Source organism: Opisthorchis viverrini, assembly GCF_000715545.1.
Source record: "Opisthorchis viverrini unplaced genomic scaffold opera_v5_22, whole genome shotgun sequence".
Taxonomy (NCBI): domain Eukaryota; kingdom Metazoa; phylum Platyhelminthes; class Trematoda; order Opisthorchiida; family Opisthorchiidae; genus Opisthorchis; species Opisthorchis viverrini.
Window position 1 is genome coordinate 1,768,683 of NW_008751678.1, and position 14,017 is coordinate 1,782,699.

The 14,017-nt window shown below is 44.5% G+C and overlaps 2 protein-coding genes across 2 annotated transcripts in view; both read left to right on the forward strand.

The window, feature by feature from the left end:
• T265_01977 (hypothetical protein) overlaps window positions 1-11,559 on the forward strand; it is a gene marked incomplete at both ends in the record, with an annotated part of 23,981 nt that extends 12,422 nt beyond the window's left edge. The window contains 7 exons of the mRNA XM_009166115.1: window positions 952-1,023; window positions 3,431-3,534; window positions 6,463-6,579; window positions 8,682-8,919; window positions 9,441-9,558; window positions 11,322-11,388; window positions 11,508-11,559. Of these exons, the coding sequence (XP_009164379.1) occupies window positions 952-1,023; window positions 3,431-3,534; window positions 6,463-6,579; window positions 8,682-8,919; window positions 9,441-9,558; window positions 11,322-11,388; window positions 11,508-11,559 (768 nt within the window). The remainder of the gene's footprint in view (window positions 1-951; window positions 1,024-3,430; window positions 3,535-6,462; window positions 6,580-8,681; window positions 8,920-9,440; window positions 9,559-11,321; window positions 11,389-11,507) is intronic.
• Window positions 11,560-13,153: 1,594 nt separating this feature from the next.
• The window catches only part of T265_01978 (hypothetical protein), a gene marked incomplete at both ends in the record, with an annotated part of 13,334 nt that continues 12,470 nt past the window's right edge, over window positions 13,154-14,017 (forward strand). The window contains one exon of the mRNA XM_009166116.1: window positions 13,154-13,743. Coding sequence (XP_009164380.1) covers window positions 13,154-13,743 — 590 coding nt within the window. The remainder of the gene's footprint in view (window positions 13,744-14,017) is intronic.

Consider the following 14,017-nt stretch of genomic DNA (forward strand, 5'->3'; position numbering starts at 1 on the left):
GCTGACTGAGGACTTCACCCCCGTCTTTGAACAGTGCGGGTGGAAGGTCATCCGGACCGGGAGCTCGGTGGCACTTGAGGGAACATATGCAGTCGTAAACCTCCGAGGCCGTAGGTGGTTCTACATTCACCGTCCAGGGTTCTACTTCACCTGTGGGCCCTAGATGAGTGCCGGCTGGTGGCCACGATAGTTGTTGTTCGAAGTATTCGGCCCACCAGCAACTAAGGCGACCCGGCTGATGGCACCACACGACGGCCGATGTGGCATGAGTTTATTTGTGTATGTGCAATTCATGGTTGTACGTGGGCTGGGATACTGCCAGGGCGCCCACACCTAGACAGGAGGACGATTAGGGTCCTCAACCAAAGCCTTTGGCTCAAAAGTCTAACCACAAGGCAGCGGTGTTTGGCGGGAAATGCAAATGCATTGCCATTTCTACGGAACAAGTCGCCACATGTTCCAACCCCCAACCTGGAGGGCCAGGAGACTGTGTTCGTCAGACCTCTAACCATTGACCAACCTGGTATGAGAGACTCTGTGAGTGTCGCAGGACACTCTCCAGTATAGCTCAATGGATCGCTGAGGTGCGCAAACCGTCACACCACGATAAGGTCCAGTCTCTTCGTGACGGTAGCCGTGGACAGTATACTTTAGACCTCCGACTCCTTTGGAAATAACCGAAGGCCTCAATCGTCACTGAGCTACTGGTCTTGGCCTATCCTTAAGGTAGGATGGTTCTTTTCTGCCATCTGTTCATTGGGCCTGGTTTGCTCAGTAGTCCATGGAGTCGTTCAATATCTGATTTTGTGCAATGACTGGTAAGGTTTGTTCGCTTGCTTCTTCCGTGGTCGCTGTCACTCACCGATGCTGTTTTGTTGCCAGTTGGCAACAGCTTCTTTCACTGTTCTTCCGTGTGCTGTAGGTTTGACCACATATCTGTTTTCATTTCAGAACGACCCTAGCATCGTGGCTTCGTATGATCGCCGCGGAAAATACATTTACACAGGAAATTCGAAAGGAAGGGTAAGTCTTCTTCCCGTCATCACTGCGCTGCAGTGCGAAGGTCATAGCAAGTCGGCTTCCACACCTGTCTAACTAATGGACCGCAACGGATCTCATTTTAGAAGTCAGTGTATATTGAAAAAGATAATGCTGAATGCACGAAACAGTAGACTGCCCTCGAGATTTACGCATGGGCGGTGTTGATCTACGTATCTATGGGCACACAGCCAGGGTATCAAGTATTTGAATCGCAACTACTTCGGGAATGTATGGAAATCGCATCTCAACGAGCCGTTTTCCATATCGGTTCAGGGTTTGCTGATTCCTTATTTCGATGAACACTTGCTTAGCACCCCTGCCTTGCGCTCTGGACTCACCTTCATGCCATCACTTCTCACTGTACCTTATTCAACCACACCTGGTACAGCTATAGTTTCATACGTTGGATAAGCAGTCATGTATTCTTACCGCAACGTGCGAAATCGAAGTCTTGTATAGGTGCTTAAGTGTGTTTACTGTGAGGGATATACGAACTCTCAAGGAGGGTGTTAACTTGAAACAGGCCGCTGTCACCCAGGCAGTTGTTGTAGTGCAGACCTTTTGACCTATCATCTCCTCCAAGCTATTGGCTACAGATGGTAAGTTGGTTTAGTCTCCAAAGCTCTACAACATGTACATGATTTATCTGGAGTTACAGAAACAAAGGGAAAAATTGACGGAACACTGTTCATAAGGTAGCATGCCAGCTAGGTAGCTGAAGGGTGTTACAGCTGAACGATTATTATCCTCTTATTGATTATACTTCAAAACTAGGCAGTCTCCACCTGGAGCTTTCCTCATCCATTTCGCCAGAAGAATTCAGAGTTGAAAACCCGTCTTTACGAAATTGTGGATTCCATGTGAGGGAACTCTTTAAGGTAGTGATTGTCGAGAGGTAAACTAGCACCTATATCCATATTCGGTCTGGTCACATTTTTGGGCACTGTCCCATGGTCAGGACGTGTCAGCCGTGTTTTTTTCCTAGTTTTGCTGCATGAAATTTTGCCGAACGTTGTCTACTTGCATTAAGTACCGTAGGTTGTGAAACACCAACCAGAGGGACTACCACTGAAAGTTATTGTAGGTCATTTGGAAGCTTTTCATCGATTTTCGAGAAATACACTCATCTGGAAATCAATTTGGTTTTCACGGGAGGCTCAATTGATTGCAGATGAGTGTATTTCTTGAAAACAGTGCAATTTGGGTTCAAGTAGATCATAAGGTTGACGGAAACTCGGGGACTGCGCCTACCTGATGAGCCCCAAGAAGGGCGAAACCGGTCGTGGGCTGTCAAAGAGTTTTCAGCAACCTTGTGAGTAGTTTCCTTTATGAAAATATGACATCGATTGTTTTCGAAAACACGACCCAGGCCATATTTAAACTTAAGAAGACAATGACGATGTCCACACTAATCGGTATATATATGTTGCACAGGAGTGATGCTGAAGTTGCCAAACAAATCTTGGCCCCTGTGCACTGTCAGGATTGGCCTCTTCGTCTCAGTGGACAATTGAAAACCTCTCTCACTACGTTGAGGACAACAGGGAACGTCTTGACCGTTTTGTTGTCTATGGATTTGGAGTAAATGCTGGAACGCGATTCGTACGAACCCGGTAGCCAATCACTGTCCCTTGTGGACGCGTATTCTAGACATTTCCGAGTCGACCAATCATGTAATGGTCAATCAGTCAACAAATCGGTGTAGACTAAGTTCCTGACAAATCCAGCACCGAGTTCAACTCTGTTGAGTTTGTCCATGGACGTCCAAGAGGGCGATCTTGAACGATTCGACCATACCTTATTACATTTTGTTATATCAGGGTACCCTGCTTTTATACCTCGGCCTCATGCTAATGGTTTTATCCTCAAATCTGTTCAGTTTTCACACAGTCGTCGCTCACTGCCGCTTGATCTTTTAGCGCGGCCGACCCGGTCGAAAACCTCGGCGCTCATTTCATCTGTCAGGTTTTAACGTTCGTACTCAATCAAGCTGGACTACAGGTTTCTCTTGCTTGAACGTTAGACTCCCTTTCTCATGCTGAGTTACCGTAGCTAATTCAGAGTGTCGGAAATTTAGAGGTGTGCAAAGTATGGCACGGTAGAAGGGAATGGAAGATGTCCCAAAAAGTCTAGGTGCCCTTGGGAGAGAGCAGAGATTTGTTTGAGCGTCGAATGAGAATGAAAAACGCATAACTTAGCGTATACATGTTGAAGATTATTTTTTAATGGAGGGCTGCTGGAAATCGTCAGTTTGAGCTGTTAGTCACGTGACCCATCCATATTGCTTCAATAATCTTTATTGGCTGTCTAAAATGTCTGCAGTTGCTAGTTGAGCCACTGTATGGTCTTTGTTATGCTTGTTTACCTCTTATTTCTTCCTATCGTTCAGGTCTGTATTTATGATACAGAAAAGTTCCAGTTAGTGACCTCTTTTCGACCAGCAGGTTCTGCCAATGCAGCCGTCAAATCAATAGAATTCGCCCGTCGCGGAGAGTAAGTGCTATTCCCGGACTCACTGACATCGTTACTCATGCCTTCTTTCCAATTCGTCCGTTTGGATTGAGAGTGTCTTTGAAGCCGCGATAGTCACCCATCTGTTGGTGGAACTGTGACTTCTGTTTCTCGTCTCTGTATTGTGTCGTGTCGATGCAGTAGATTACGTCGAAAGCCATGAGTTTTTGAATTGTTAACCTCTTTGTCCGCCCAGTGAATCTGTTAAGATGAATCAACGTAGTTGTAGCCGCAAGAGTGATTGCAGTTTTTAAAAGGGTTTGCGTTTAACCTCACTGTCTAGATCTTGTTTACTACACTCACCTGCTGGGGACCGACTGCCTTCTCGAAAAACTGAATCTCATCGTGGTTTAATGGTCCGTGTACCTCAGAGCTCTACTGGGGATTCCAGTACCGCACCCACGGATTGTATCATACCGAATAGTTCACTCGGTTGAGGATGACAAGCACGGTCTCCTCGTTCCCTAGGTGTTAGTTTGAACTCGCACTGCGGCACCACGTAGATGGCTAGAATGCGTGCCTCATGTGCCCTGGAATCGTTTGCTTTCCCGGTTGTGTGCTAAACTGAGACGATCTAAGAGCGGCCAGACCTGGTAGAAAAGCACGTATACCGTAACCAGCACTCTCAGTCATGCCAGTAACCATCAGCATCCAGGTTTCAGGCTCCAAAACACGACGCATCGGCAGTTGGAGATACTAACAGATATATCCCAATCCGGTGACATTGACATTTCTACACCGGAACAATTGCTCTCAGTGAATAGCTAACCTTAGACACATTTACCGAACAATAGACTCCCAGTTCTTCGAATAGTGAAGTAGCACAACCTATGGTTACATTGTTGTCCCTACTTCCGATATTCTTGGTGAATGAAATTTTGGCAGCGGAAACTCGTGTTTCACTTAGTCACTTACGATCGATTTGAACTGGTATCACATGAAACATTCGAAAGAGTACCAAACAATCGCATTTTTTAAAATCTGAAATGTTACGTCCTCTTTATCTATTTGAACGACACAGAACCAAGATGTTAAGTATGCGATGGATCCCTTTCATATAGTTTCTTCAGTCAAACCACATGCTTATCAAGTTAAACCAGCCCGACTATGTGCACAAAAACAGTGGAATTGAATAATTTAATTACCTTGGCACCGATCAAGCGACCCACCCAATCAGCATATGTTCAAGATTTCACATGTATTTCACAATATTTCCTATTTTATGTAATCCATATATAACTCGCATGGTTTACCTCACTGACTGAAGAGAGCAGAACAACGTGGTGGTATGTCGGGATATATGTTTTCTGTCAGTTCTAATGACCTCTAATGACATCTAAAATAGGGCAATGAACATATGCGATCCAGCTCATTGCTTATAAATCAGACACAATGCTGTGTGAAGTTCGCTCAGTCGCATAAACCAGATTAAGCGTAACGTGACTGTCGAGCACTTCAGAGCGCGAAGCCGCGGCATGTACATGCAACCAATAAGGCCTTAGCAAACTCCAGTGTCAACAATCGGGTGCATCACACTAAAACGGAACTCCTCGAGTTGGTATCCTCGAAATAGTCAGTATCGAGAACACGTCCAGTGATCGATAATGGCGGAGTTTGACCACTTTCTCACGTGGTTGCCTATTCCCTAACCAGACTTAAACTGAATTTTTGATGAAGTGAATCAAACATGTCGATGACGTATTCGATATCGCCTTTATTTTTAACAATTAACACACTAACGTCAAATATTTTCAAAGCCTCAGCTTCCTTCCAGTTTTCGCTCCGAAAACATCTTCTAGTGTTAGTCCAGAAAGAGGGCTCCCCACATCCATGGCTGTAAACAGGTTTATCAAATGGCAATGTTGAACCCTTTTTGGTTCACGCTAGCGGATATTTTCGCCGCAAAACTAAAGAGGGTAGCTGAGGCTTACAAAATGCTCTAGAAAGGATATATGATGCGAATTGAATCGGAATGCATACGAAGCATATCACTCCTAGCACAAGAAAATTGCCTGTTCTCTCAAATTCATGCTGTATCTGTGGCTTCACGTGCACTTGCGGTAAGTTTCGAACAGACAGGGCTCGATAGCACCTCTTTTAGTTGCTGAACAAGGATCTTTCATCACTCTCTGTTTACTGTACGAAGATGTATTCTTTTTGAACTAATGCCATATCTACTTCAGCTGGCCGGTACTTTTTGGCTGTGACTTCCTAGCGAATCCTGCCGGGAATCTGTACCTGAACCCTTGAAAGATCTTGTCTCTCGGATAGGTTCGCCTGATCAATTCTATGTTTGAATGTTTCCTACATATGATCGAACCTACCTACTGGGGACGTTACAAGTAGACAGACGAAAAGTGAGCGTCGTCACTTCACTGTTAAACAGCTGCTATCCCCCAAGCAACGCACTTTCAGCCGGCTGCAACGGCGTGATTTTGTTCAACTTGCTGCACTTTTCCACTCCTTACCCACTATTTCACTCGTGAATTGCGACCTTGGTCATTTTCCCATATATATATATATATATATATATATATATATATATGGTGTAAATGTCAGTCACAGGCTATCCTGCATGCTATTGCTCTGGTATATTCTGCCAACTACTGTTGGTCAGACCTCTTGGTTCAAATATGGGGCGAAGGGGTACTGTGGATCAACAGAGTTGTTGCATGGTCTAAGATTCCGATCACGGTTGCTTCGTACGCGAATCGTATTTTTGACCTCTTAAGTTTTTTCAATTCCAACTGAGGATGCGGAATTATCATTTTCCTGTCGCTCAAGTATTGTTATCGGTTTTGTCCATTTGGGGGCACAAGGCGTTTCATTTCGCGGAATGTTTGTCGCTCGTATGCCTCTCGCACTAACAAACACACATTTTGATCATTGTGTGCCCTCTGTCTGGAATAGGTATTTCCTCCTCAATTGTGCGGACCGCGTCATTCGGGTGTTTAACTGCGAGGATGCACTCAAAGGTGACGGACAGGAATTAGAGCCTTTGAAGAAACTGAAGGACTTGGTCACGGGGTACGTTCTGTGGATCAGGTTAATTAAGGTGCAGGTTCATCAACCCATTACATAGTGTTGTCCTTCTGCCTGTTTTTCATTTCCTGCTTTTGTTTTTGAGCTTTCGTTAAGCCTGGTTCTACTCAAGTTGAATGGGCTGTCGTTTTTTCGGAGAGTTCAAACCATATGGTTTCCAAAAAATGATGTGGCATTTTGTTACACATAATACATATAGTTACATATAGTCTGGAATTTTCGTATGTAAATAAGATCTGCGAAGCAGGTAGATAAACATGGAACCGTTGATTTCCTTCGGATCTCTTTTCACCCACTTTCTTTATTACCTTCACTTGGTCCAGTCCGCCTGCCGAATTTCTGCACTTGGGAGTGGCTACATCTCTATACAAAGATTGACTTGGGTAGCTAGATATCACTAGATACTAGCGAGCAGTGAACTCATGAGGTTTGACAAGTAGATACCGCTTCTCAAAATTCTGCGTACACTCCATACTGTACTGTTCATTCTAGCCGGTTCAACCTTCTGTCAATTTACTTATCTCACCACACTCGTGTTACTTTGGAAAGTCCAAGTTGGTGAGTTAATTATAGCTCGAACATCCCCGCAATTACAGTAGAAAGTCGAATGTGTCTAGCCAGAAAAGTCCGTGATAACGCTAGCAGTGCGACACTGTTAGAAGCGAACTTGAATGCGTCGCTGTGGTACAGTCGTTTTTAGAAAATGCACTTCATAAAAAAACAAATTGCGCAAGGACAGGGTACTTGTGCTAGCTTGTTGTAGGCCTTCTGAAATGCCTCACGCAAGTAAGGTGGGCAAAAACGCAGCAGTGGTATCCGCAGGATTTGTAGGCGGTCAAGTTTCCATAGATCATAGTGACGCTACTCCGAAAGGTGGATTCCCCGAATAGAATCTGTGCTTCCTATCGTCACCTGCATATTCCTTAGTCACCCCTTAGTTTCGCATTGAAAAGTATTGATTTCGCTGGTGTTCGCCCATCCAAAAGATAACTGTTTTTTGCCGCTGTATATCAAGTCTATTCAGACATCATTGGACGTGGGAAACCTGACAAGTAAGAATACTTACAGGATGAGCGTGGTTGGTGTGGTACAACAGATTACTGATCAACGGCCAAATGATTTTGGAACATCTGTTTGTTCACGACACTAGTACATTGTGAATAGGCTGGCTTTGCTTACACAGGTCTGGGTCGTAAATGTGGGTGGCATCCAAAGATTTTTAACAAAATAAGGACTCGGTAACTGACGAGGCAGCGTTCTGATCAACGCTATGGCTCTGAGCCTACAAACGATTGGGCTGATAGCTTTTCCTTTATTGTCTTTCATTAGCCAAACCGGGAGGTGTTCTCATGCTCGCTTGATTAGTTGTTTCACGATTTAACGGAACACGAGCACCGGGAGTTCTACTTGTTGATTACAGAACAAAACTGGCCGATAATCTATCAACAGCTGAAAGACAGATTGCCAGAAGTATATTTCTCTCTCACTCTCATTTGGATACGCTGGCTAAACCTTCGTTTCCATTGGTTATGCCCTTTTGTATATCGTTTACATGGCTTGTGGAATAACAGCACTCCTCAACTTCAATGCTCACAAATTCCATGTCTTGAAATTGCGGCACATTAGAGAGTGAGTTGAATGTGATAGAGTCTCGAAATATTCAAAATGATGTTAGCTTTCAAAATCGACCTACTACGATACTCTCCCAAATACGACCCCGAGTAAGCCAAGAGAATTCGTTCTTGTGGGAGAAATGGTCGTACAATCTAAAGATCAATAGGTTTAGGTTAGCGACTACCACGTACAACCCCGTGGTTGTAGTAGAAAGGGAGTCATTATGAGGGAGTACTGTACTGTATTCTGAAGGGGTAATTTTGGTGCAAATCAGTAGTAGATTAGGTTTTTTTCAGGTGCTTCAGTGGCTACTTTGTTGTATGCCTCGTCAAAAAAGTACTTCCACTTTCACACTGCTTTACAGTTACTACGTGCCATGTTCATGTTCATCGATTAGAGTAGTACTGTGATAGTGTTCAATGGATATTGGCTTTTCACTTACACACTTACATCCTTGTCTTTCACTGATACAGGAGCCACTGGCGCAAATGTTGCTTCTCCGGCGACGGCGAGTATATTTGCGCTGGCTCAATGAAACAACATTCGATCTACCTATGGGAGAGGAGTAGTGGTACTCTGGTGAAAATATTGCACGGTCAGAAAGGCGAGACGTTGTTGGATGTAGTATGGCACCCTTTGCGCCCCATAATTGTGTCCATATCAAACTCGGTGACGAAGGAACAAGTTTCCATTTGGGCACAAACACAAGTGGTGAGTGGTGATGTGTGCATATCTCATGGTATTAATATGCCCCTTTTGATGGTGCGTTTTTAAGATGTTTTTGACTCTTGTCGGGGGAAATTCCATCCACAGTCTGCTTTTCACTGCAGCACGACTGACAGCGTAAATTAGAGCGATCACAGTGATAACGATTACTCTTGACCAACGAACCTTCTCGTCCTGGACTTCGCGGTCAAGAGTCTGTGGCATTCTGAGCTCAGTTGAAGCGGCAACTCCTACCTTATAAGAACGCATTTCTATTTAGTTTACTTGATGTTACATTCGAACTCCAGTTCGACCGTCCGTTGACGAACAAAGCCCCCCTCGTAACTCTTGTCGCCACCCTCTATCGCCTTACTTGGTCTTCTCAAACCATTACTAACCAACCGTTATCGGGTTCATCTGTGGGATTTGTTTGGACGCGGTCACTCGCTCCGTTGAGTTTTCTCCCGTTATGGACTTGCCTCTGGCGCTATTCTAATTTTTACACTATTGGTTTCATCCTTCATCAGCAAAATTGGTCTGCATTTGCTCCGGATTTCAAGGAACTTGATGAGAATGTTGAGTATGAAGAACGTGAGTCAGAGTTTGATATAGAGGATGAGGATAAGAACGTGGAGGAGAGCAAAAGTGAGTCCATGTTACCAGGTATTCAAACGCATTGTTTGCAACTGACTCTGAAGGCTTTGTATGAACTTACGACAAATAGACGAGGGCAAGTTTTTCTCATTCACTCCTGCGTCGTTTTATTAGTCAACTCAGTGTCCAGAGGTTTGGACAACCTATTCGCTCGATACATTTGACTGCCATTGTATGTCTAGCTGAGTTGCTCAGACGCTAGAATATGTGATGACTGTTTAACTTTGTTGTGCTTTCACATACTCTCTACTATTCAACCCATGAGAGTTATCAGGTCTTAGCTCATCCTTACCAAGATGTGACCTTGATTCTTCCATCGCGAAATCAGACAATCTAGTTATAGCATCTTTTATCTGTGTTTTTCGTGAAACTTTTCAAGCTTAGACAAAATCAATCGAAGGCTAGGGTTGGACTCGGACTTTGGCCCCTGCGATAAGCGCCTCATCCGCTCGGGCGTCCATTGGGTTAGCAGTCTCCTCATAGTAATTAAATTTTCGGAATTCACATTACTCCGCCTTTGATGGATAGGGTAATATGTTCATTTAGCAAAGGCTGTTACCGAATAACATTTTCAGACTTTCTCTTTATATATATATATATATATATATATATATATATATATGACTTGATATAAGTCACGCTTTTTGTTCAGTGGTTGGCAGATTCCTGTGATTAGAGCCGTCTCACCGAAAAGCGTCTTCAAAAACATGGTTCTCGGCAATCGGTTCTTAGTTTTCACAATTAGTTACATCCGATCTCAACGGATGATCAACTAGTTTTGTCTTCGTCTACCCAGTCGTTCAGGTGTTCTATAGACGAAGTAAGATGATGGAAACATTTAGAAGTGGACACGAACAGATTCAGAGGAGAAAAAACTTTGAAGGGCTGTAACTTAGTTTCGGTCACTGTAGCCCGCCAATACCATCGCATTGCTGAAACCAAACCACCACGAAAAGTTGGCAGCTTTGTGCCGGGCCAAATACGTACTTCCTGAAAATCAGGTGTGTTGTCACGCAGGATCAGAAAGTAGGTAGATCTGACCGGAATAGTGACACTGCGGGGTTGGTCAGTGCCACTTGACAAACGACTTCAAAGGTTGGCGCTGTTCTAGCGCTACTAAATGACGGCAAATAATGAAGCTAATGGCTTTGTAGATCAATAGCAAGAAGCTGCCTTCGACTGTTGTCTTCCCAAGGATCGAGTCCTTTCTAAAAAGAGTGCCCGCACTACGGGATACATTTCATCGATCCTATGGGTGTACTTCCAGTGTTTCCTGAGAACACCTTTTGAAGTTCGTCAGCGGTTCCGTTGGTTTATCTTCCAACAGCGGAACCTAGTCTAGTTGGTTGTCGTTAATCGTTTTGGAGTCGGCTTATTTCAACATGTTGGTGAGGAAACTGGTTCGATGGAAGTAAAATACTCAAATGAGTAGATGTAGTGATGAACAAACCTGCGTCAATTCTGAAGGCTTCTTGGCCTTTCTGCATAGATTGGTTTCACTGACATGACGAAATCTCAATTGAAAATTACCAAATCTCCTCAGAGGACCATCACGGCTGTAGGTGATGGTCATTTGTTCCCGTTTTCATCACAGTGCTAGGAATACTGGTATTTTTCGAAGCGTTCTCTCTAACTCTATTTTGTCCTGTTTTCATCTATGAGTCTTTCGAAGAGGCATACTTTGGAATTTTGAGGAACCTTTATTACTTTATGTTAAGGTCCTGAACTTCCTCATCTTTTTTTGCAATGAACAGCTAAAGAGGAAGAAGACGTAGAAGTGGACGTTGAAACAGTGGAGCCTGTTGCGGCACTTTTGAGCAGGTACGTCCTTGAGCACTTGATTGTGATTTCGTCCTATTTGTCAGTTAGTTTGCTGTGTTGTGTTTGAACGATATTAAAGAACTGAACAAGTAAATCATCAAAATCTATTTCACTTTCAGGCACCCAATTTTCCGTATGTTGCATGCGTGCTTGCGTTCCTCCAAACCTTGAACAAGGTGGCCTAACTCTGTACCAAGACCCTTAGTAATCACCCCTTGTTTTGGATATAAGCCTCTGTTTCTGGGAGCTATTCACACATTTTTTCCGTGAACCTACAGAGAGTTGTCTAGGACTATATGGCGTGTAACTTCTTCCAGCGTGTTTTGTCTGAAGTCCCTGATCCAATCTGTGATCTCTTTCTACAACATTGAATTCGAATAGCCGCGCATTTGTCTGTTCTATTATTTTCGCAAACCAAGTATCGCCTGACACGAAATCCCATGTTTTGAGTCCAGCATAGTTCTTTGGTAACCGGTGCCTCTTGGGTTTACTCAGGGCATTCCGTACTAGCCATTCGAATTCCATGAAACTGCACTACAAGGCGAGTGTTTCGTCTTGGTAGTCGGGTTACATGCCTTAGTATGAATTTTTGAACGCCTCAGACTGAAAACAAGAAAGGTATATGTATAATGCGTCCGATATCTGAAAAAATGGTAGTCATTCATTTTCTGGATCGTTCGTTCTGCGGTGGAAGTGCAATATGAAGGTGCTCCGTCATGTTAAGCGTCGATATCGGGAATTGTTACACGAGTGTTCGAACACGGCAGGTGAGGCAGTTAAAGTATTCGATTACTATTGTGTGCGAACAGACAGATTCGTCCAACACCACTTATTTGTCAACATAGGCATGGTTTAGCAGCTTCAGATCACCACAAGAGGAACCTTTTTGACCACCGAGAAAGTAAGTGAGTTAACAACAAATTGTGAATCCATCAAATGCATCGAAGTCGACGTCTTCAGTAGTTTCACAGCAGATGCATAAGCCAATGGGCCAAGTGCCGGGCTATCCTTACAGCTAGTTGCCTTTCGGTGTTACCTTTATACCTGCTTCCGTGCGTGCAGTCACACTTGTACAGCTGTAGCAGTACGCGCATCGTTATGGATAATCTAAGGCAGTAAGTAAGCAATGGGTAACGCACGTTCTGCAGAGCTTTACCAAGTAAACCGTTCAGCTGTAGCACCTCGGTGCGTAGCTACCATACCACCCGAAGGAAGCACGAGGGCTGAGATACTGCCAGGTGGCTCAACCCTAGACAGCAGCAGGCGAGATGCAGAGGCTGGATGCGAACGGCGGACTTTCCGATCAGTAGATTCGCGCCTTAACCACTGAGCCATCTCCAGCTCACACTTGACAAATAGTCTCTGATCCTAGCTGGAGCTGAGCTGATTGTGGTGCCTAATTTACTGGTAATTATTGGTCTGTTGTCAAAGTTAGCTATGAAATATATATAAAAACGGAAACCAGTGGGCTACACCATCTTTCCGTTACTTATCAAGTTCGTGACTTAATTTCAAAGGCGATTAAGTATCAAAGGAAGCTAACTGCTTACGAACGACATCGATGCTGATTACTTTTTCAGCGACGTCAGAGCCGCCGATGGATTCAATAATACCTGCGAACCGGTTTGTAAGTTCTTGCGGTTTGTCAGCCATAGATTGTATGGAACGCAACTTAGGAATCCGTACAGATACGCACAGTGTGTACGTTTTGAAGTTTCGGGGCAAAACAGGTCGTGCATCGTCGAGGTTTGATTGATTGTATTCCATGCTTGTATTCCATGATTGTATTCCACGCAAATCCCTCAAACGCCAAATAGTGAAGAGTCTAAGGAAAGACCGAGAGCTCTGGTGGACATCGAAAGCTCGGGAGATGGAGAACGCTTTTGCTACGGGAAACAGCCGTGTCCTTTATCAACTGATACGATCGACTGGCCCTAGGAAAGCAACGGTCAGCGAAACGATAAATGAAAAAGATGGCTCATCAATTCACTGGCAAAAACGTCGACTGGAGAGATGGGCCGAACACTCCGAAGAGCAGTTCAGCTGGCCTCCTGCAATACAGCCGGTGGAGATAGTGCATACGGGCAAATGGAATGTAAACCTTGATCATCCTTCGGAAGGAGAAATAAGGTACGAAGTAGCCGCACTGAAACGTGAGAAGGCACCAGGACCGGACGGTCTGTACCCAGCACTCTTCAAAGAAGGCAGAAATTCCCTGGTGACCCACTTGACAAAGCTTATTGGTACTATGTGGGACGAAGAGCAAGTGCCTTCAGAATGGGGCATGTCGACAGTTATCCCTATCTTCAAAAAGGGTACACGGACGCTATGCGAAAACCACCGTGACATCAGCCTGTTAGCTGTGGCATCGAAGGTGCTCTCTGGCCTTATCCTTCGAAGGTTGACTGAACACAGGGAGAGGCAGATCCGTGAAAACCAAGCTGGGTTCCGTCCTGCAAGAGTTGCATCGATCATATCTTCACCCTCCGACAGATTCTGGAACAGCGACACTGATTCCAGCAACCAACAATGGTTGTTTTTCTTGATCTGAAAGCTGCCTTTGACTCTGTGGACCGCCAAACACTATGGCAGTGTCTGTGGAGCAAAGGTGTCCCCCATAAATTCTTGA